The following is a 20668-nucleotide window of genomic DNA, read 5'->3' on the forward strand; positions in this document are numbered from 1 at the left end:
CGGGTCGGCGCAACATTGAGGGCCGAAGGGCCCGTACTGCGCTGTTATGTTCTATGGAAGTCATTGCATGGCAGGACTGTCAGTGACTCAGGACAGAGGGACAGGAATGGCCTTGTCTGCTGTACCAACCCGAGGACAATGGTGCTCTCAATGTGATGTCAAGCCCTTATGGCCGCAGGGTCCATGCAGGAAACAATTCCCCGCCAACTGGTATGTCCAAACTGACTGCTGAAGGTATTGCCTTAATGCAAAGATTATCCAGGACATGTTTCCGATGATTGCACCTCAGCCCACCGTCGTCCTGGTGAGGCACTCTCAGTCAGGACAATGCAAACAAACCTCGAAATGTTAGTGCATGGTCAAGATATTAATGCTTATTGTTTTGTGACGTCCTAACAGTGATTGACCGACATTAGCAAAGTGCTGCTTGGCGTTGAGCCATCCAGTTGGTTATGCCTGAGTGAGATGTGTGGTCGGCCCACCTGACTGTCATGAGTGCATCACTAGGTAATTAGGAATTGCAGCTGCTTATAAGCTGCCATTGCACACTGACTTGGTGGCCTTGGCGGAAGTACTAAACTGTATAAAGTTGCTTGAGGATTTGAGAGAAGGGAATGCTGTTCAGGTCCCACAGCAGCCATAAGTTATCAAAGCTGCTTAGTTAACCATGGTATATACCCATCCAAGCTTGCACCCAACATGAGGGAAGACAGTCAGTGCCGATCTTTTCACAATCATTATGAAAGCATTAAACGTTCAAGAAGAAATGGTGCTGGCGACTTCCTGGCCGCACAGGTGAGAGAAGCTAACTATTGAGAGGATGTGCCTTCACATTACTCCTCCTCCTGGAATCTTATAGCTTTCAGAATATCATGGCATGTCCGTTGCATCATACCCACGTAATGGCCTCTTCATGTGGCTCGTCTACATCCTGGTCTTTGTCAGATCCATCCTCTTCAGCATCCTCAGTGTTGGAGGAGATAGGAGATGTCTCCCTCCCCTAGTTCTCCGTCAGACAACCCTCCCTCCCCCACCTTGACAATGATTGTTGGTGCAGGGTGCAGCAGACGATGATCCAGGACACTCTCTGTGGTGAGTATTGGAGATCTCTGTCTCAGCAGTCCAGACACAGAATGCATCTTCAAGAGGCCTATCATCTTCTTCATCAAAGACCTGGTGGCAAATGTGGCCAGAATTCTCTGTTCTCACCCTCTGCGATCGGGAATCGCAATTTGACGGAGAATGGGGCACTGCCGAAAAACGTGATGTGCTGGGCGGCAGACCAGTCCCCAGTCTCCGCTCCCGTGCGACCGCACCGGCAGTAACCTGCAAAGGGCTGATCTGCATGCATCACCATGCAGTTAACGGGCTGGGAGCCCAATTCTCCGACCACGACAGGGGGAAAACCACCCGGCCTTTGTCTCACTCTTCCCTTTTCTCCCTCCCCACCACATTCCCATGGTCCTGCTTCCACCTCACCTCTCCCTACTGGTTCCCCCACCCCCAGCCTAGGTCCTGCCACTGTCTCACTCTTCTTCGCTTGCTGTGCCGAGCCAGTTTCAGTGACTGGAGAAAAGGAAAGTGAGAACAGCTTCTACTGACCTACAAGTCATGGATGAAGTGAAGTGAAGCGCACCCCACTGATATACAGTCGTAAAATAGAACGTTTTAATTAGCTGCTGGGAGGGAATTTAATTTGGAAGGGAGCATGTTTCTGGCGAGTCTGTCTTTTAATGAGCATTCATTACATGTGAATGCAAAGGGGGTTCCCCGACATTACTCAATGAGGAACCCCACTGCCTTGAAAGTCAGAAGACCAAAATCCCAAACTGCTTTCCCACTGTCAGGAAACTGATTTTTTTTGATTCACACCGAATTGAGTGTCCCGGCCTGCTATAATTCCCACTGCTGGCGGGGATGGAAGAATCTGCCCATCGGTGATCAGGCAGATTGTGTGGATGATTCACCAAATTTCCACAGGAGTTGAGGTTTTATATGCCCAGAGTTAGAGGAGATATTTTCAAATATTTCTTAGCAGAAGGCCATAGCATTACTTACCCGGCATGTATGTTGTTGCTGTTTGATTTTCAAGGTGGTGATTTTCAAAGTCACAATGCAGTCACTCTGACTCGGCGTAGTACAGACGCTGGGCATATGATCGTCTTTCGTGGAAACATACAGCATTGAAATAGGCCCCTTGTTGCCACTTTGGATGCTGAACTGCCTGTAGTATCATTCCAACCGTTAGTGCTTTAGTAACGAACTGTGAGGCAGACTGCAAGAGTTAAGCAAATCTTCAAGAGTTATTTATATACAGCTTATTACCCTTGACAAGGGAAAATGGTTCCTCATTTGGCATTGCTGATTGCTCCCAGGCATGATCACACTGTTTCCAAAGTTGTGCATGACATCTCCAAGCTGACCCAGAACTGTCAGGCTTCATCGTTCCCCCATACAAGATATTGCCAGAAGATGTGATGAAAGTGATCTGTATCAGATTGGCAGATCTGCCAAGCCTTCTCGTATGCACAAAACCTTGAAAATCATCCAGCCATTTTGTTTGAAGTTCCCTGGGGAAAAAATCAATAGAGTTCAAAGTAAATGGTGATGGCATTCTTTCCATTTGGCAACTAAACTCATAGAGTGTACAGTCAGACAGTGGGAACAGTTCTGGTGTGTACATTACAGGTCCCTGTTATTAACTCACTGCCAAGTCAAACTAGATTGTCCTGTATAAATACCATCACAAACTGAACTAAACTAAACATTATGATTTGAAATATGGGCCGCCACATGTACTAAGATATGCCTTGGAATTTTAGAGTCATTGCAAGCTGTTTGCTGACTGTTAAGCAAGAGTTATCGTTTCAATAAAGTTTATCAGAGCTTGCCAACACCAGACTTGCAGCACTGTATCACATTAAAAAAGGCTCAAAAACATTGCTGCGAACTTTGTATTTAATTGGTACAAGTCTGGGGTAAACTAACAAGTTCCTTTAAAATGTGGAGCTGTGTTTAGCACAATAATGCTAAAAATTATCCCCATAAACTCACTATGGGGCGGGCGTGGAGTACTTAGTAATGTCAAAATGCATGAGCGTGTGATTTAGGGAAGATGTAATCAGTATCAGTTAACAGTCCTCGAAGATGTCTGGACTCCTCCAGTCACTGCCCCGTGTGAATCGCTCGCTCCCTTTGCCCCACAGTTCATGACCATTCTTCCAGCTGCTGGGTTCTCAAACTCTCGGATTCCCTCACGAAACCAGCTCTTCACCTCTACTCCCAATAAAACACACCAAAAATCTAAATCTTTGACCAAGCTTTTGCTTACCTGCCCTAATACCTTCTTGGGTCAAAACAGAAAATGTTGGAAACACTAAGCAGGTCAAGTAGCATCTGTAGAGAAAGGAACAAAGTTAACAATCAGAATTTAATGTTGTCCTAGCGGAAGCGAGTTTGGAGGCAGAGGGTGCCAGGTGGGGACCCCCACCGTCTTCCCACCTTCACTGGACTAGGGCGGGTGGGCTCAGGGACAGTTTTCCTGCTCAGTTGTTAATTGAGGCCTTTAAGTGGACAATTAATGTCGACTTAAGGGCCTCATCCCACCATTGCTATTTGTCAACCTGTGGGCAGGGGATCTCCCCATGCAGGGAGCCCAGGAAACAGGCACTGTTGAGTTTGCTTGAGGGCTTCTGGGGGATCCCACATTCAAAGGCAATGAATGCCTGATTGAGGAACCCAGCGTGGGAAAGGAGCAGGAGCCGCACCTGACGCCCTGGCAACCTTCTCCCACAGTTCCTATCGCACCTTCACTCATCTATGATCTGAAGTGCCTTTTTGGCACTGGGCTGCTGATGGGTGCATTACTGGCAGTTGGCACTGCTCTCATGTGGCGGTAACAGACAATGGAACACTGCCAACCTCTGATTGGCTGGCAGCTCTTGTGGGAGGGTCGGTCGATACTGCCCCATGGGGTCCTTGATGCTGGGGAATGCTGAAGGTGGCCACCTAAGAGTGATTTAATTTCATTCATTTTTCATTTCATATGGCGCACCTTTCCCGCTAGAGGCAACATGGAGCTTTTGCCGGCTCTCCAGCTCGTGGGAGAGACCCCCCCCCCCCCCATTTCCTGGATCAAATTCTGTACATTTCAGGTTGTTGACCTACCATCAGACTATTATCTTGTCATCTGTTTTGGCATCAAAATGTTTCTGATAACCCTCCTGTGAAGCATTTTACTGCATTAAAGACACTATATAAATGAAGCCCTTCTTCTGATTATCAGGTGGAAGTGTTGACACACTGAACGGTATAATTGCAAGCTTCCAGTGGGAGTGTAAAACCAAAATTACAGATTAGAAGGCATGAAAATGGATAGAAATGGAAGTTGGTTTTCTGTGAACCCGAAAGGGGGAGGGGCAGAACTGGGGGGACTACCATTCAAACTAGCCCAAAGCAAATTCCTCTATCTGGAGATTCCAGATTGCCCACGATTGGACACGGATCCAGAAATGGAACCTGACCATTCTGGCGGAGGAAGCAAAAAAGGACCTACAGAGATGGGACACACTCCCGCTCTCCCTAGCAGGGAGAATACAGATGATCAAGATGAACGTGCTGCCCAAGTTCCTCTTCCTCTTCAGATCCATACTGATCTACATCGCCAAATCCTTCTTCAACGCGGTCGACAAAATGATTATGGCTTTTGTGTGGGGGGCGGGGGTGTTGCCTCATACAGCTGAAAGTGGTGCACAAAGCACGACCGGCAAGAACCCGAATGAGCAGGTTCTTCCAGGAGGTGGGGGACAAATGTGAGTGGTGCCAGGGAGGCCCGGCCAACCTCGCCCACATGTTCTGGTCTTGCACCAGACTTGTTGGGTTCTGGACAGCCTTCTTCGAGGCAATGTCCAAGATGGTGAGGGTGAGGGCAGAGCCGTGCCCAAGAGTGGCAGTTTCCAGGGTATCAGACTAGCCAGAACTATTCATGGGGAAGGAGGCCGACGCTCTTGGCTTTGACTCCCTAATCGCCTGACAAAGAACAGAATCCTCAAAGAAACACCAAAAACAGGACCGGGAGGGGTGCAATCAACAAAGTGGCGGCGGGGAAGGGGAAAGAGCTGCACTTACTTAAATAGATGACAATCACTGTAAGATATGCAACCTAATAAAGTATCTTAAAACAACAAGAAGATGGGGGTGGAAGGGATCGAGGAGGGGTTGGGAAGGGTGGGCCGATACCAATGGAAAATTCTTGTATGTTGAACACAATCCACAGACCCTTGTCTATTGTACAGTGTATAAAATTAAAAACTGCAATAAAAAATTTTTTTAAAAATGAAAATTGGACAGTTTCTGTAATGAGCGAATGATTTGCAACATCAGTTTTCCATCCAGACAGCAACTTAAAAATCTAACCAGTCTGTGCTACCTTAAGCAGTGCTCTGAAAGAATTGTAAAATGTAGTTGCCTCTGCACGTTTCAACCTGGAGTGTAATATTTTGCAGTCCTTCAGTCTTCTAGTCCCACATCCTAAGGAGGATTAGAAGATTGTAACAGATCCTGCCCAATTTTTACCCTTGAGTTCCTTAGCAACCTAGGATGCATCACAACTGAAATGGGTGACCTTTCACCTTTGAACGTAGCCAACTCAATAAGTACCTCCACTTTATCTATTTTTATCATTTCCAATTTCTCTACTACTTCTCCTTTACTGTGACATTGGCAACATCCTCTTCTTTAGTGAAGACAGATGCAACGTTCCTTTTCTGGTATCGCCTGTGTTCGCAGGAGGACAGCTTATTATACAGTCTCTCCATGCCACTGAAATCCCTTGCCCCTGAAACCTTCATCGTAAATCCCTCCGCACCCTCTACAAAGTCTTGAATTTTTGTTACGAAGAGATGCCCAGAATTGACGACACTACTCCTGGGGCCTAACCCATGATTAATAAAGGTTCATCCTAACTTCCTTCTTTTCTCTTGTACTCAATGCCTTTGTTTGTGAAGCCATGGATCCCATATGCATTTTTATTATCATCCTTCTCAACTTGCCCTGCAACTTCCAAAGATTTGTGTTCAACCCCATGTCTCTCTGTTCATGCACCCCCTTGAGGAGATTGTGTTGTCTTCTTCAGCTGAAGTGAGCTTTTTGCTGCTCAATTCCAGGTACAACGTCGGTTGCAGTAAACGGATGGGGCTTTTTAAATCAGACAAGAGTACAAGGTGGACCAAAAAAACAGAGCCCCACGGATTCAGTCGACGAGGGAGGAGGCCCAACATCATTGAAGGAGCATCAGGCGAGCACTTTATGAGACAGGTATGAGGGTCATGAAAGTAAGTCTTGGAAACTCACGATACACTTATTACATTAGTTCACATTGCTCTCAAGACAGCTGAGTCCAGAGGGTCCATGCTAGCCAGGGTGAATGCTCTGCTTAACAAACACTTCTCATAAAAATTAGGAAATGCTGCTCTCCAACAGGTTGCTTCCACTGATCTGGTTATTTTTGTGTTCCCCTTAGTCTTGATAATGTCGTAGAATTATCATAGAATTTACAGTGCAGAATGAGGCCATTCGGCCCATCGAGTCTGCACCGGCTCTTGGAAAGAGCACCCTACCCAAGGTCAACACCTCCACCCTATTCCCATAACCCAGTAACCCCACCCAACACTAAGGGCAATCTTGGACACTAAGGGCAATTTATCATGGCCAATCCACCTAACCTGCACATTTTTGAACTATGGGAGGAAACTGGAGCACCCGGAGGAAACCCACACAGACACGGGGAGGATGTGCAGACTCCGCACAGACAGTGACCCAAGCCGGAATCGAACCTGGGACCCTGGAGCTGTGAAGCAATTGTGCTATCCACAATACTACCGTGCTGCCCCTAACTCAGTACAGGTACCAATGTGTCCATTATGCCAATAAAAAATGCCTGTCCCCATTTTGGATGGCAGATGAAGCTAACACCTGTTCCTTTTGAATCAAATTATCGATCATTTTCTCTGTCCTCTTCAGCATTTGGTGAGATGTTAAAGGAAATCTGGAGCACACCAGCCCAAGGAAATGATGCCAACACTAAGACATGACAGTGGGACTACACTTAGGAGCATTATAATCAGTTTTACTCATAGTGCTCATTAACATGTTTAAACAGGTTGGAAAGGATTGAGAGATGGATAGTGCTTGCTGCAGCCTGGGGGGGGGGGGGGGTCCTGGCATGGAAAGGGTTAACGTGAGGCTGGGTGTGTTATCGCCCCCAGTGTGATACAAAAGAACGTATGACCCAAGTCTGGAGGGTAGTCCTTGTACTGGACAGAAACGTGCATAGAAGCAGCATGTAGACAGCTCCTAGCTCATGTATAAATGTATAGTCACAAGTAGTTAAACACTTACTGTTAAATTGTACTGGACTCAGAACCTCATCATGAGACCTCATCATGAGACCGTACCACTGCTCCGAAAGCTCCTGTTTGAAACAAACCTGTTGGACTTTAACCTGGTGTTGTAAGACTTCTTACTGTGCTCACCCCAGTCCAACGCCGGCATCTCCACATCATAACACTTGCTTAGACAGCAATGTACTGTGGCCAGCATAAAGACAGGACAGAACTCACGTTATTAAAATGACACGGGGATGTGGACAAGCTAAAACCAGGAGAGATAAGGTAGAGGTTATAAATGTCTAGTTTAACTTATCTTAAAAAGTGTAAATAATTCATACTTAAAATTGTCCAAATGAACAGTCAGCCGAGAACATTAAACATTCAGTCACATAGAATATTTTAGCACTGTCCAACAGGTCAATGCCAGTGTTTCTCCCCTACACAAGGCTACTACACCCCGCTTCATCTCACTCTATAAACATTTTAAGACAAATCGAACCTGACACCAAATATGGTTCAAATAAATCATTTTTACTGTGCTAAATGAGGTCTAAACACAATGGGCTGGATTTCCAATTTTTTTATTTCATTCAAATAATGAATCACTAGCACTTATTGCCCATCCCGAATTGCCCTTGATAAAGTGGTGGTGAGCTGCCTTCTTGATCCGCTGCAGTCCATGTGTTGTTAGGGAGGGAGTTCCAGGATTTTGACCCAGCGACAGTGAAGTAAGGCCGATATACTTCCATATCAGGACAGTAAGTTACTCGGACGGGCACTTCCAGGTGGGAGTGTTCCCAGGCATCTATTGCCCTTGTCCTTCTAAATGGTAGCAGTTGTGGTTTGGAAAGTGCTGCCGAAAGAACCTTGATGAATTCCTGCTTGTTCCATCTTGGAGATGGTACACACAGCTGCCACGGTGGTAGAGAATGCTTGCGGAAGAGGTGATAATCAGACAGGCTGCTTTTTCCTGGAAGATGTAGAGCTTCTTGTGTTGTTGGAGCTGCACTCATCCAGGCAAGTGGAGAGTATTCCATTGCTCTCTTGACTTGTGTCTTGTAGATGGTGGACAGGTTTAGATGGGGAGTCAGGTGGTGAGTTGCTCGCCGCAGGATTTCGAGCCTCTGAACTGTTCTTGTAGCCATAGCATTTTTATGGCTAGACCAGTTCAGTTTCAGGTAAATGGTAACGCCCTGAATGTCAATAGTTGGTGATTCATAAACCTTAATACCATTGAATGTCAAGGGGCAATGGGTAGATTCTAACTGTTGGAGATGGCCGTCTGGAGCAAATGTAACTTGCAACTTGTCAGCCCAAGCTTGGTTATTGTGCAGGTCTTACTGCATCGGACATGGATTGCTTCAGTATCTGAGTAGTCTGACTGGTACTGAACGTTGTGCAGTCATCAGGGAACAATCCCACTTCTGACCTTATGATGGAAAGCAGATCATTGTTGAGACAGCTATAGATGGTTGGGTATAGGACCCTAAGAAACTCTTGCAGTGGTGTCCTGGAACAGAAATGATTGCCCTCCAACGATATCAACCATCTTCCTTTGTGCCAGGTATGACTCCAACCAGCGAAGAGTTTGTCCCCTGATTCCCATTGACTCCAGTTTAGCTCGGGCTCCTTGATGCCATACTCGGTCAAATGCTGCCTTGATGTCAAAGGCAGTCACTTTCTCCACCTCTGGAATTCAGCTCTTTCGTCCAATGCCGTAATGAGGTCAGGGAGGCTGTGGCATTGTCGCTGGGCTAGTAACCCAGAGATCCAGAGTCATGCTCCGGAGACCCGGGTTCGAATCCCTCCGTGACAGATGGTGAAATTAAAATTTAATTTAAAAATCTGGAATTAAAAGTCTAATGATGACCATGAAACCATTGTCGATTGTTGTAAAAACCCATCCAGTTGACTAATGAAATTTGCTTATTGTAACAATTAGGCTTCAAATGAAGTTACTGTGAAAAGCCCCTAGTCGCCACATTCCGGCACCTGTTCGGGGAGGCTGGTATGGGAATTGAACCGTGCTGCTGGCCTGCCTTGGTCTGCTTTAAAAGCCAGCAATTTAGCCCAGTGTGCTAAACCAGCCCCATGTCCTTTAGGGAAGGAAATCTGTCGTCCCTACCTGTCTGCCCAACATGCGACCACATCAATGTGATCGACTCTTAAATGCCCACATCCCATGAACTAATGCAAAAAAAGCTGAGTGAGCCTGGCAGAACCCAAACTAAACGTCCATGGGCAGGTTATTGCTGAGGAAGAGCGCTTGATAACACTGTTGATGACCCCTTCCATCACTTTACTGATGATCGAGACTAGACTGATGGGATAGTTATTGGCCTGTTTCTTTGTGCACAGACTATATCGGGGCAATGTAGTAGATGCCAGTGATGTAGCTGTACTGGAACAGCTTGGCTAGGGACGTGGTACGTTCTGGAGCACAAGTCTTCAGTACTAATACCAGAATATTGTCAGGACCCAGAGCCTTTCCAGTATCCAGTGCCTTCAGCCATTTCTTGATATCACGTGGAGTGAATCAAATTGTGATGCTGGGGACCTCCAGAGGAGACCGAGATGGATCAGTCAATTCTGGCTGAAGATTTTTGCGAATGCTTCAGCCTTATCTTTTGCACAGATGATCTGGGTTCCCCCATCATTGAAGATAGGGACTTTTGTGGAGCCTCCTCCTCCAGTGAGTTGTTTAATTGTCCACCACCATTCACGGCTGGATGTTGCAGGACTGCAGAGCTTGCATCTGATTCGTTAGTTATGGAATTGCTTAGCTCTGTCTTATCACTTGTTGCTTATGTTCTTTTGAATGCAAGTAATGCTGTGTTGTAGTTTCACCAGGTCGACACCACATTTTTCGGTATGCCTGATGTTGCACCTGGATGCCCTCCTGCACTCCTCATTGAACCAGGGTTGATCCCCTGGCTTGGTGGTAATGGTAGAGTGGGGGATATGCCGGGCCATGAGGTTACAGATTGTGGCTGAGTACAATTCTGCTGCTGCTGAAGGCCCACAGCGCCTCATGGATACCCAGTCTTGAGTTGCTAGATCTGTTCAAAATCTATCCCATTTAGCACGCTGTTATTCCCACACAACACGATGGCTAATATCCTCAATTGCATTTCGAGCGGGAATGGGTACAGGCGCAATTTGAAAATTGCATTCTTGGAGGACAACACTGGGTATCTTCATCTCTGAGATAGTCTGTGATTTTCAAAGGTGAGAACTTAAAAGCCTCTAAAGCTCCATAAGATGCTTTGTTAAGTAGTCTGTCTGGAACAGAAGAGGATTTTCAATAATTTGTCCGGATTTGGGGCCTCACGGTAGCATGGTGGTTAGCATCAATGCTTCACAGCTCCAGGGTCCCAGGTTCGATTCCCAGCTGGGTCACTGTCTGTGTGGAGTCTGCACGTCCTCCCTGTGTGTGCGTGGGTTTCCTCCGGGTGCTCCGGTTTCCTCCCACAGTCCAAAGATGTGCGGGTTAGGTGGATTGGCCATGCTAAATTGCCCGTAGTGTAAGGTTAATGGGGGGATTGTTGGGTTATGGGTATACGGGTTACGTGGGTTTAAGTAGGGTGATCATTGTTCGGCACAACATTGAGGGCCGAAGGGCCTGTTCTGTGCTGTACTGTTCTAAAAAAAAAAATGTTTGGTGCACATTAGTACACAGCTGTCAGGGTTGCTGCAGGGCAAAAGAAAGTTGGTTTCCGTGTGTTTCTTTGTGAAACTTTAGGAGTTAACTTTAGGGTCAAGCTCTGTGCCTCACCTTGGCGCCATGTCCCCCCCGAGCCACGTATATCATCCTGGCCCTTTCTTGAGCTGTCTGTTGCTCTCAGCAGGGCAGCAACATCCCATCTTGGCTGCTGCCTGTTTTTACCAAAGCAGCAGTCAACTCCCATCTCCTGCCCAATCAGCCCATTTATATTTAAAGATCTCCAATTCATTCAAGTGTAAAGTTATTAAATCCCCTTTGATAATCCAGCACATTTGTCTTTAACTAGGAGACATACCCTGCAAATAGAAGTAACCTTAAATTGACCCTGACTCTGCAAATTGTTGAGGATTCTTATAGATGACTTTTAACGCATACTTCATGGATGATTTATTGCAAGATGACAAGTGTTATTTCTAACAAGAGCCACAGTTATGAGGGAGTTCCTTCAAAACACCAGGGGCGGGATTCTCCGACACCCCCCCCCGCCAGGTTGGAGAATCGTCGGGGACCGGCGTGAATCCCGCCCCCGCCGTCTCCCGAAGTCTCCGGCACCAGAGATTCGGCGGGGGCGGGAATTGCGCCGCGCCTGCCGCCCTCCCCCCCGGCGATTCTCCGGCCCGCGATTGGCCGAAGTCTCGCCGCTGTCATGCCGGTCCTGCCGGCGTGGATCAAACCACCTACCTTACCGGCGGGACTAGGAGGCGCGGGCGGGCTCCGGAGTCCTGGGGGGGGGGGGGGGGGCAATCTGGCCCCAGGGGGTGCCCCCACGGTGGCCTGGAATGCGATGAGGGCCCACCGATCAGTGGGCGGGCTTGTGATGTGGGGGCACTCTTTTCCTTCCACGTTCGTCATAGTCTTCACGATGTCGGACGCGGAAGTAACCCCCCCTCCCCTGCGCATGCACGGGGATGACATCAGCAGCCGCTGACACTCCGGCGCATGCGCGGACTTCCGCCGGCCGGCGAAGTTCCTTCGGCCCCGGCTGGCGTGGCGTCAAAGGCCATTCCCGCCGCTGGCGGGACACGAACCACTCCGGTACGGGCCTAGCCCCTCAAGGTTAGGGCTTGGCCCCTGAAGGTACGGAGACTTTAGTGGTTCACGCCACTCCATCCCGCCGTGGGACACCTCCCCCGGGACCCCCAGGTAGGGGAGAATCCCGCCCCAGATGTCAACTTGTTTATCATGCTGGCTGATTGTCCCACTTCCAATCGCAAGGTGGTTTGGGCTATCTCATTTCATAATGTGGTATAATAACCCTCACTAGGCTCGTGGTGAAACGTTGATTGATCTCCCAGTGGGACTCGTAGAACAAGAGCTTCCCCGCTAGTGGGCGGAGGATCAGCAGTTGAGATTCTGGACATGCTGACCAGGCCAGAACATTCCGGCATGGGAGCGAGGTCAATGGGATTTTAAAAATGCTGCTTTTTGGGAGACTAGATGCCTTTGACTCAGGCATAGAAGACTGGGCCCAGTATACCGTGGATACGGCATTTCTTCCAGGCAACTAGTATTGCTGGAGAAGACCGCCAGAAGGTGATGGTCCTGACGGCCCGCGGGGCCTCGACATTCAGCATAATCAAGAGCCTCACCAACCCGGCAGCCCCATACTCGGAATCCTTCTGTGTTCTTGTAGAACTTGTTGCAAATCACTACGATCCCCAAGCCGTCTACAATAGTGCAATGGTAGCAGTTCAGTACGGCTGGGTAAACCCCTGGGGAGTCGGTGACGTAATTCCTAACACGTCTTCGTAAATTAGCAGAACATTGTGGTATGTGGAATCAACCCATCAATATGGTGACCCAGAGAAAGCTATTGGCTGAGCCTGCCTTGGACCTGAAAAGGGCCACAGAACTGTCTCCCTCCCACGAGAATGCAGGAGCTCTGGGGTTCTGTTGATTACAGTGTACACAGTGTTAAGACGGCCCTATTCTGAAGAAAGGTGCACTCCAAGGACAGTGCCCGTGTGACTCAATCACCAACAAAACAACGACCAGCAGCACAACGTCACAAATAGACTCGATGGCCAAGGGCCACCACGGTCCAACCAGACATCCCTCTGGAGGGTGGTGAGGAGTACCTACAACTGCACTTGTAGTCACAGGAGGTGGAGGCCACCAAAATCAACAGCGAACGCATCGCCCTGACCAGGTGACATAAATGCCCCGAGCCGGGTCTTTACACATTGACCCACCCAAGGACAAAGAGCTAATGCAGCTGAATTGCATCACAGCCCCATTGTAGCCCCCATTAAGATAAAGCTTCAACTTAATGGTCACCCTCCGGACATGGAAATCAACATAGGGCTGCTGTCTCTATTTGCGGACATCAAACTTTCTGTTGGCTCCATATGGGAATTCTGTCCCTGGGTTGCCCGGATGGCAACATATACTGGGGAGCCGTTGATCCCAATTGCCCACAGTTAGACTACCATTGGGAGTGGTGCAAGGGCCAGGACCCAGCCTCCGAGGCCGTGAGTGGTTAGAAAGACGCCAACTGGACTGGAAGCAAATCCTCCGAATGTGGTCTCCACGAAGTCCTCGGAAAATATCCAAAGGTTTTCTAGAGGGCCTGGGAAAAAATAAAGGGGGCCAGGGAAAAGATTTATGTTGACCCAGAGGAGAGGCCCAACTTAAATACTTCAGGGCCCGACAAATCCCACGTGCCCTGCTTCCAAAAGTAGACACCGAATTGAGACGGCTGGAGAGCTTGGGCATTATATGTCTAGTCCTGTTCGCGGAGTGGGCAGCGCCTGTGGTCCCAGTATTGAAACCAGACAAGTCAGTCCGCCTGTGGGCAATTATAAGATGGCAGTGACCAGGGCCTCCTGCTTGTACCAGCACCCATGCCACGTGTAGAAGACCTCAACGCGAAGTTAGCCAGGGGTCACTCATTCATAAAACCCGACATGAGCCAGTTGGAGTTAGGTGCAGTATCACGGCGGAATGTCACCATCAGCACCCACAGAAGGCTGTACGGATACAGCCGGCTTCCCTTCGGCGTATCATCAGCGTGTACGGCTTTTCAGCGGGTGATGGAAAACATCCTCCAAGGGTTTCCCAGGATAGCTGCCTACCTGGACAATGTGCTTATTACAGGAGCCACCCAGAAGGAGCACCTGGGCAACTTGGAAGAGGTCTTCCCTCGGTGCATGTTCAGGCGAAAGTGGCCATGCATCTTGGATACCGTGTCAATTAGGACAGGTGGCACCGAGTGGAGAAAAAAGTTAAGGCTGTCGAGGAAGCTCCAAAACCTGAAACCATGACCCAGCTGTGGTCGTTTTGGGGGGTTGTAAATGACTATGGGAAGTTCATCCCGAACCTCGCTACCTTAGAACATAGAACATTACAGCGCAGTACAGGCCCTTCGGCCCTCGATATTGCGCCGACCTGTGAAACCACTCTAAAGCCCATCTACATTATTCCCTTATCATCCATATGTTTATCCAATGACCATTTAAATGCCCTTAATGTTGGCGAGTCCACTACTGTTGCAGGCAGGGCATTCCACGCCCTTACTACTCTCTGAGTAAAGAACCTACCTCTGACATCTGTCCTATATCTATCTCCCCTCAATTTAAAGCTATGTCCCCTCGTGCTAGCCATCACCATCCGAGGAAAAAGGCTCTCACTGTCCACCCTATCTAATCCTCTGATCATCTTATATGCCTCAATTAAGTCACCTCTTAACCTTCTCTCTAACGAAAACAGCCTTAAGTCCCTCAGCCTTTCCTCATAAGATCTTCCCTCCATACCAGGCAACATCCTGGTAAATCTCCTCTGCACCCTTTCCAATGCTTCCACATCCTTCCTATAATGCGGCGACCAGAACTGCACGCAATACTCCAAATGCGGCCGCACCAGAGTTCTGTACAGCTGCAACATGACCTCATGGCTCCGAAACTCAATCCATCTACCAATAAAAGCTAACACACCGTACGCCTTCTTAACAAGCCTATCAACCTGGGTGGCAACTTTCAGGGATCTATGTACATGGACACCGAGATCTCTCTGCTCATCCACACTACCAAGAATCTTACCATTAGCCCAGTACTATGTCTTCCTGTTACTCCTTCCAAAATGAATCACCTCACACTTTTCTGCATTAAACTCCATGTGCCACCTCTCAGCCCAGCTCTGCAGCTTGTCTATGTCCCTCTGTCACCTGCACCATCCTTCCACACTGTCCAAAACTCCACCGACTTTAGTGTCATCTGAAAATTTACTCACCCATCCTTAAAAATGACAAACATTAGTGGCCCCAAAACAGATCTTTGTGGCACACCACTAGTAACTGAACTCCAGTCTGAACATTTCCCATCAACCGCTGTCTTCTTACAGCTAGCCAATTTCTGATCCAAACTACTAAATCACCCTGAATCCCATGCCTCCATATTTTCTGCAATAGCCTACCGTGGGGAACCTTATCAAACGCTTTACTGAAATCCATATACACCACATCACCTGCTTTACCTTCGTCCACCTGTTTGGTCACCTTCTCAAAGAACCTTGTTTGCACCATGTTGAAGAAAAGCCAAAAATGGGCGTGGGAAGTACAGGAGGAGGCATTTACCAGAGTGAAACAACAGTTACTCTCAATTAGGAGGAGTTATCGGGTTACGGGGTTAGGGTGGAAGTGAGGGCTTAAGTGGGTCGGTGCAGACTCGATGGGCCGAATGGCCTCCTTCTGCACTGTATGTTCTATGTTAACGTCTGATAGCAAGTGTGTCCAGACCCCGGCCAATGCAGAGCGCTGGGTCGCACAGATAGAGAAAGAAGCACTGTGATATACACAGTAAAAAAAAAATTCACCAGTACGTCTATGGGTGTCACTTCATGGACCATAAGCCTTTACTCGGCCTCGTTAAGGAAGGCAAAATGATTCCACCAAAAGCCTTGGCCCAAATCCAAAGCTGGGCACTGCTGTTGGCAGCTTATGAATATACATTTGAATATCGTCCAGGGGCGCAGATTGTACATGCAAACGCCTTCAGCTGACCTCCGCTGCCTGTAAGCCCCCTTCTTTGCCAGTAACGGACAAAGTCGTATTAACATTGAACATTCTGGACACCCTACCGGTGACGGCCATGCAAATCCACCAGTGGACCCAAAGGGATGCTGCACTGGTGAAATAACACCACATTGTCCTGCACAGCGGGCTACAAGAGAGGGGTATTTCTGATCCTTATAGATGGCCACTCAAAATGGATGGATATGCACCGAATCAAAGAGTAGGAATGAACGGACCTTTTTTAAAATGGCAGGCAGTGACTCGTGGGGTACCGAAGGGATCTGTGCCAGTACCCCAGTTATTCACAATATTAATGATTTAGATGAGGGAACAAAATGTAATATCTCCAAATTTGCAGATGACACAAGGAGGTGTGGGAGGGTGAGCTGTGAGGAGGATGCAGAGATCCGTCAGTGTGATTTGGACAAGTTGAGATGGTGGGCAAATGAGTGGCAGATGCAGTATACTTTGGATAAATATGAGGTTATCCACTTATTGGCAAAAACGAGAAAGCAGATTATTATCAGAATGGCCATACATTAGGAGAGAGGAATATGCAACAAGACCTGGGTGTCCTCGTACACCAGTCGCTGAAGGTAAGGATGCAGGTACAGAAGACAAATGGTACATTGGCCTTCCTTGTGAGAGGATTCCAGCACAGGAGCAGGGATGAGGTGAGATTTCTTCACCCAGAGAGTGATGAGCCTGTGGAATTCATTACCACCAGAAATAGTTGATGCCAAAACATTGTATGTTTTTAAGAAGCAGCAGTAGCACGTGGGGCAAAGGGAATCAAAACATATGGGGGAAAGCGTAATTAGGCTATTGAGTTGGACGATAAACCCTGATCATAATGAATGGCGTAGCAGGCTCAAAGGGCTAAATGGCCTCCTCCTGCTCTTATTCTCTATGTTTCTGTGTCTTCTATCACCTTGCGAATTACCGTGGAGAAATTGCACCTATCATTCAGAACCCATGGAATTTCAGAGTTGCTTGTCAGGGGCAATGGAACCCCGTTTACCAGCGAGGAGTGCCAGGCCTTTATGCGGGCCAATGGGGTGAAACAAATCCATACCATCCATCCTTAAATGGTTTGGCTGAGCGGGCAGTCTAAACATTTAAACAGGGTATAAAGAAACAGAATATGGGTTGCCTTGAAACGAAGCTGGCGCAGTTCTTATTCAACAACCGAACTACGACACATGTCACAACTGGGTAGCGCCTCCAGACTGAAAAAATCATTTTAATTGTAGATCTTCCAGTTCTGAATCCACACTGGGTCTTGAAGTAGATGCATTCAGGCAAGATCTGCAGTCTTACAAATGCAACACAGGCAAATATTTTTTCCTCAGCTCTCTGCAGTGAGGTGCTTTGATAGTTGTTGCAATCGCTGTGCTGGCCCTTGTTCTTGTACACGGTCACACTCATGCCTATCCTGGGACATTGCCCCCTCCCTCCAACAGAGACAGAGAGCTTTGTGCAGATGCTGTGAGAATGCCGATTTGCCATGCTTGATGAGTTCAGGCAGGACAGGATCACCACCTGGAGATCTGCCCAGTGCAAGGGAGTAAAAAGCTCTGCGAAGGTCCTCCTCTATGAGTCAGATGTCCAGCTCTGTCATGTCAGGTAGACTTCTTATGGTGTCCAGAGCTTCCTGGGTGAGAGTGTTCTCCCTGGAGTACAATTCACGGGACTGTTCCACCCATCTCTACAACTGTTTATTGCAGCCAATAATGACCTCCCATTGCCTTTGTTTTCAATGTAGCTATCTTGGTTGCAGATCTTTATGATTCCTTCAGATATCGCATCTGGATAGTCTGACAAAATTGTAACTGACAATCATTGGCGCATCACCTCGCAGTCTGTTGGAATTTAATTTGAGCGGCTCTTATTGCATTCAGGGCCTTCTTATTTGCACCCAATGTCCCTGATGAGAGACGACTGCTTGGCTTCAATATTGGGTTCCATCGCAGTGAACCAGTCAGCATTTTCTCAGCTCTGTCTTCCCACATGTTGGAAGTGTCGACGGTGTCTCGAAGTACGTTCCATTTTGCTTCTTTCGTTGTGGGAATGCTGGAGAGCACCTGTTCAATCGAGCTGAGGAACTGTTGGTTTTTATCTGGTAGACAGTATGGCTGACATTGACACAAGGACAGCATTTCTGCTTTGAATGAAAAACTTCAAGGATTGTATCCTCCTCCTGGTGCACACCAGGGAATGACCTGTACCACAGTCAGTACTGCGGTATCTCCATGCATTTAGAACGTTGTTGAGTGTCATACCTATTGATGATCAGAGCCAGCTAGTGCCAATGCCCTGATTGTAAAAGCAGCGACAGAGAAAGAGAATTCATGTCTACAGAAATGGGAGGATAAAGCAGATGAATGCATGGCTGGAAAGGTGGTACAGGAGTGTGGGCTTTACATTCTTGGGACATTGGGACCGGTTAACAGGGAGATGGGACCTGTACAGGCTGGACGGGATGCACCTAAATAGGCCCGGAACTCAGTTTCTTGCTCGTGTTATTGGGGAGGGTTTAAGTTAGCCTGGCAGGGGTGTGGAACCTGGAGGTGATATCCGAGAGGAGCACCAAGGTACACAGAATATGAGGGAGACAGATAGCACTAGAATAAGGAATAGTAAGTTTTTAACTGGGAGCAGAGTGAAGGAGAAAGTAATAAAGTCTAAATCCAAAGATGTGCAGATTTAGGTGGATTGGCCATGCTAAATTGCCCCTTAGTGTCCAAAATGCTCAGTAGGGTTACTGGATTACGGGGATAAAGTGGAGGCGTGGGCCTAAATAGGGTGCTCTTTCGAAGGGACGGTGCAGACGAGATGGGCCAAATTTCTGCACTAAAAGTTCTATGATGATTATTGTGCATATATGTGTGTTCACAGAATGTGGTAAATAAGATTGGTGAGTTACGGTGCAGATCGCCATGTGGGATTACGGTGTTGTGGCTAAAACAGAAACTTTAGTGGTGGGTAAACTTCAACAAACAGTAATTCAGGGCAAAATTATTAGTCACATGGACCAAATGTGGGTTAATTAAGGAAAGCAAGCATGGATTTCTCAAGGGAAAATCGTGGTCAATTAACTCGTTGGACTTTTTTGAAAAGGTAACACAGAGGGTTGATGAGGGCAATATTGTTGCTGTGGTGGACATGGAGGCATTTGTTACCGTGCACACAATGGACTTGTGAGCAAAATTATTGCTGATGATATAAAAGGGTCAGTAGCGACAAGGATACAAAATAGGCTGCAGGAAACAAAGAGGAGTGGCTAATGGCTGTTTTTTTCTGGCTGGAGGAATGTTTGTAGTGGTGCTCCGCAGGAGTCGGTGTTTGAAGCCTTGCTTTTCCTGATAAATATTAATGACCCAGACCTTGGTGTGCAGGGCACACTTTCAAAGTTTGTGGATGATTTTAAAACTCGGTAGCATTGTGAACTGTGAGGAGGATCGTGCAGAAGTTCACAAGGACTTACACAAGTTGGTGGCAAGGGTAGACAGGTGGCAGATTAAGTTCAGTGCAGAGAAATGTGAAGTGTTTCATTTCGGTAGGGAGAACATGGAGAGATAAATATAAAATAAAGGGTACAATTCTAAAGGGGACGCAGGAGCAGAGGGGCCTGGGTGTATATGTGCACAAGTCATTAAAGATGGCAGGACAAGTTGAGAGGGTGTTTAATAAAGCGTACAGTATCCTAGCCTTTATGAATAGGGGCATAAAGTAGAACAGCAAGGAGTTTATGTTGCACTTTCAGACATTTGGACACTTGCGTTCAGTTCTAGCCGCCACATTTTAGGCATTGGTGAAGATGCAGAAAAGATCCATGGGAATGATTCCTGGGATTTGGAGAAGTTAGGAGGCTCAGGGGCTTAAGGAAGCTTTTAAATCTTGGAAGATGTGTAGCCAGGTAAAGAGAAGGGCCAGGATGGTGAAAAGATGTGCCACTCACAACAGAGCCAAAAGATGTGTGGCAGAGTCGCTGAATGGGCTGAATTACCCTCTCTGACTACTGCCTTCTTGGGCATTTTAATCATTCCACTTCAGCAAATTTGATCAGTTCCTAACTCACCCAGCTGAGGGAGCATGGTGATAGGCTGAGATGAGGAAGCCGGGCGAAGGCTTGTGTGCAGCATAAACACCAACGTGGACCAGTTGCACCAAATGGCCTATCCCGGTGCTGTGTATTCTGTGTGTTGTGAAAGCTCGCCTGTTCCTTTCTTGAAGTGTTGGTTAAAATAAAAGCTAGTAAGATTGCTCCTGGCTTGCTGAATTGAATCCCAAGCTAACTGTGAAGCAGTTTTGATAATGGCGTCAGGAAAGTTTACAATCCAATAAAACACAGTTATATAATAACTCTGACATAGTCAGATGTCCCAGGATGCTGAACGGAAAACATCATCAAACAAACTATAACACTGAGCTCCACCAGGAGATCCGAGAACAGGTGATCAAAAACCTGGTCAAAGTGGTTGAGTTTTAAGGAGCGGCTTAAAGGAGAGAAAGAAAGAGAGAGAGAGATGGAGAAATAGAGAGATT

The 20668-nt window shown here is 47.5% G+C and overlaps 1 protein-coding gene across 6 annotated transcripts in view; it reads left to right on the forward strand.

Moving 5' to 3' along the window:
• The window catches only part of LOC119975524 (polyhomeotic-like protein 3), a 140985-nt gene that overhangs the window by 110481 nt on the left and 9836 nt on the right, over positions 1 to 20668 (forward strand). For all 6 annotated transcript variants that reach the window (XR_005462778.1, XM_038815310.1, XM_038815313.1 and 3 more), the window contains one exon: positions 6165 to 6315. Coding sequence is in view for 5 of the 6 variants with exons in the window: in XM_038815310.1 (XP_038671238.1) it covers positions 6165 to 6315 (151 nt within the window). In the remaining variant the exon portion in view is untranslated. The remainder of the gene's footprint in view (positions 1 to 6164; positions 6316 to 20668) is intronic.

The sequence above is a fragment of the Scyliorhinus canicula genome, chromosome 13 (genome assembly GCF_902713615.1).
Source record: "Scyliorhinus canicula chromosome 13, sScyCan1.1, whole genome shotgun sequence".
In the NCBI taxonomy this organism is placed as follows: Eukaryota; Metazoa; Chordata; class Chondrichthyes; order Carcharhiniformes; family Scyliorhinidae; genus Scyliorhinus; species Scyliorhinus canicula.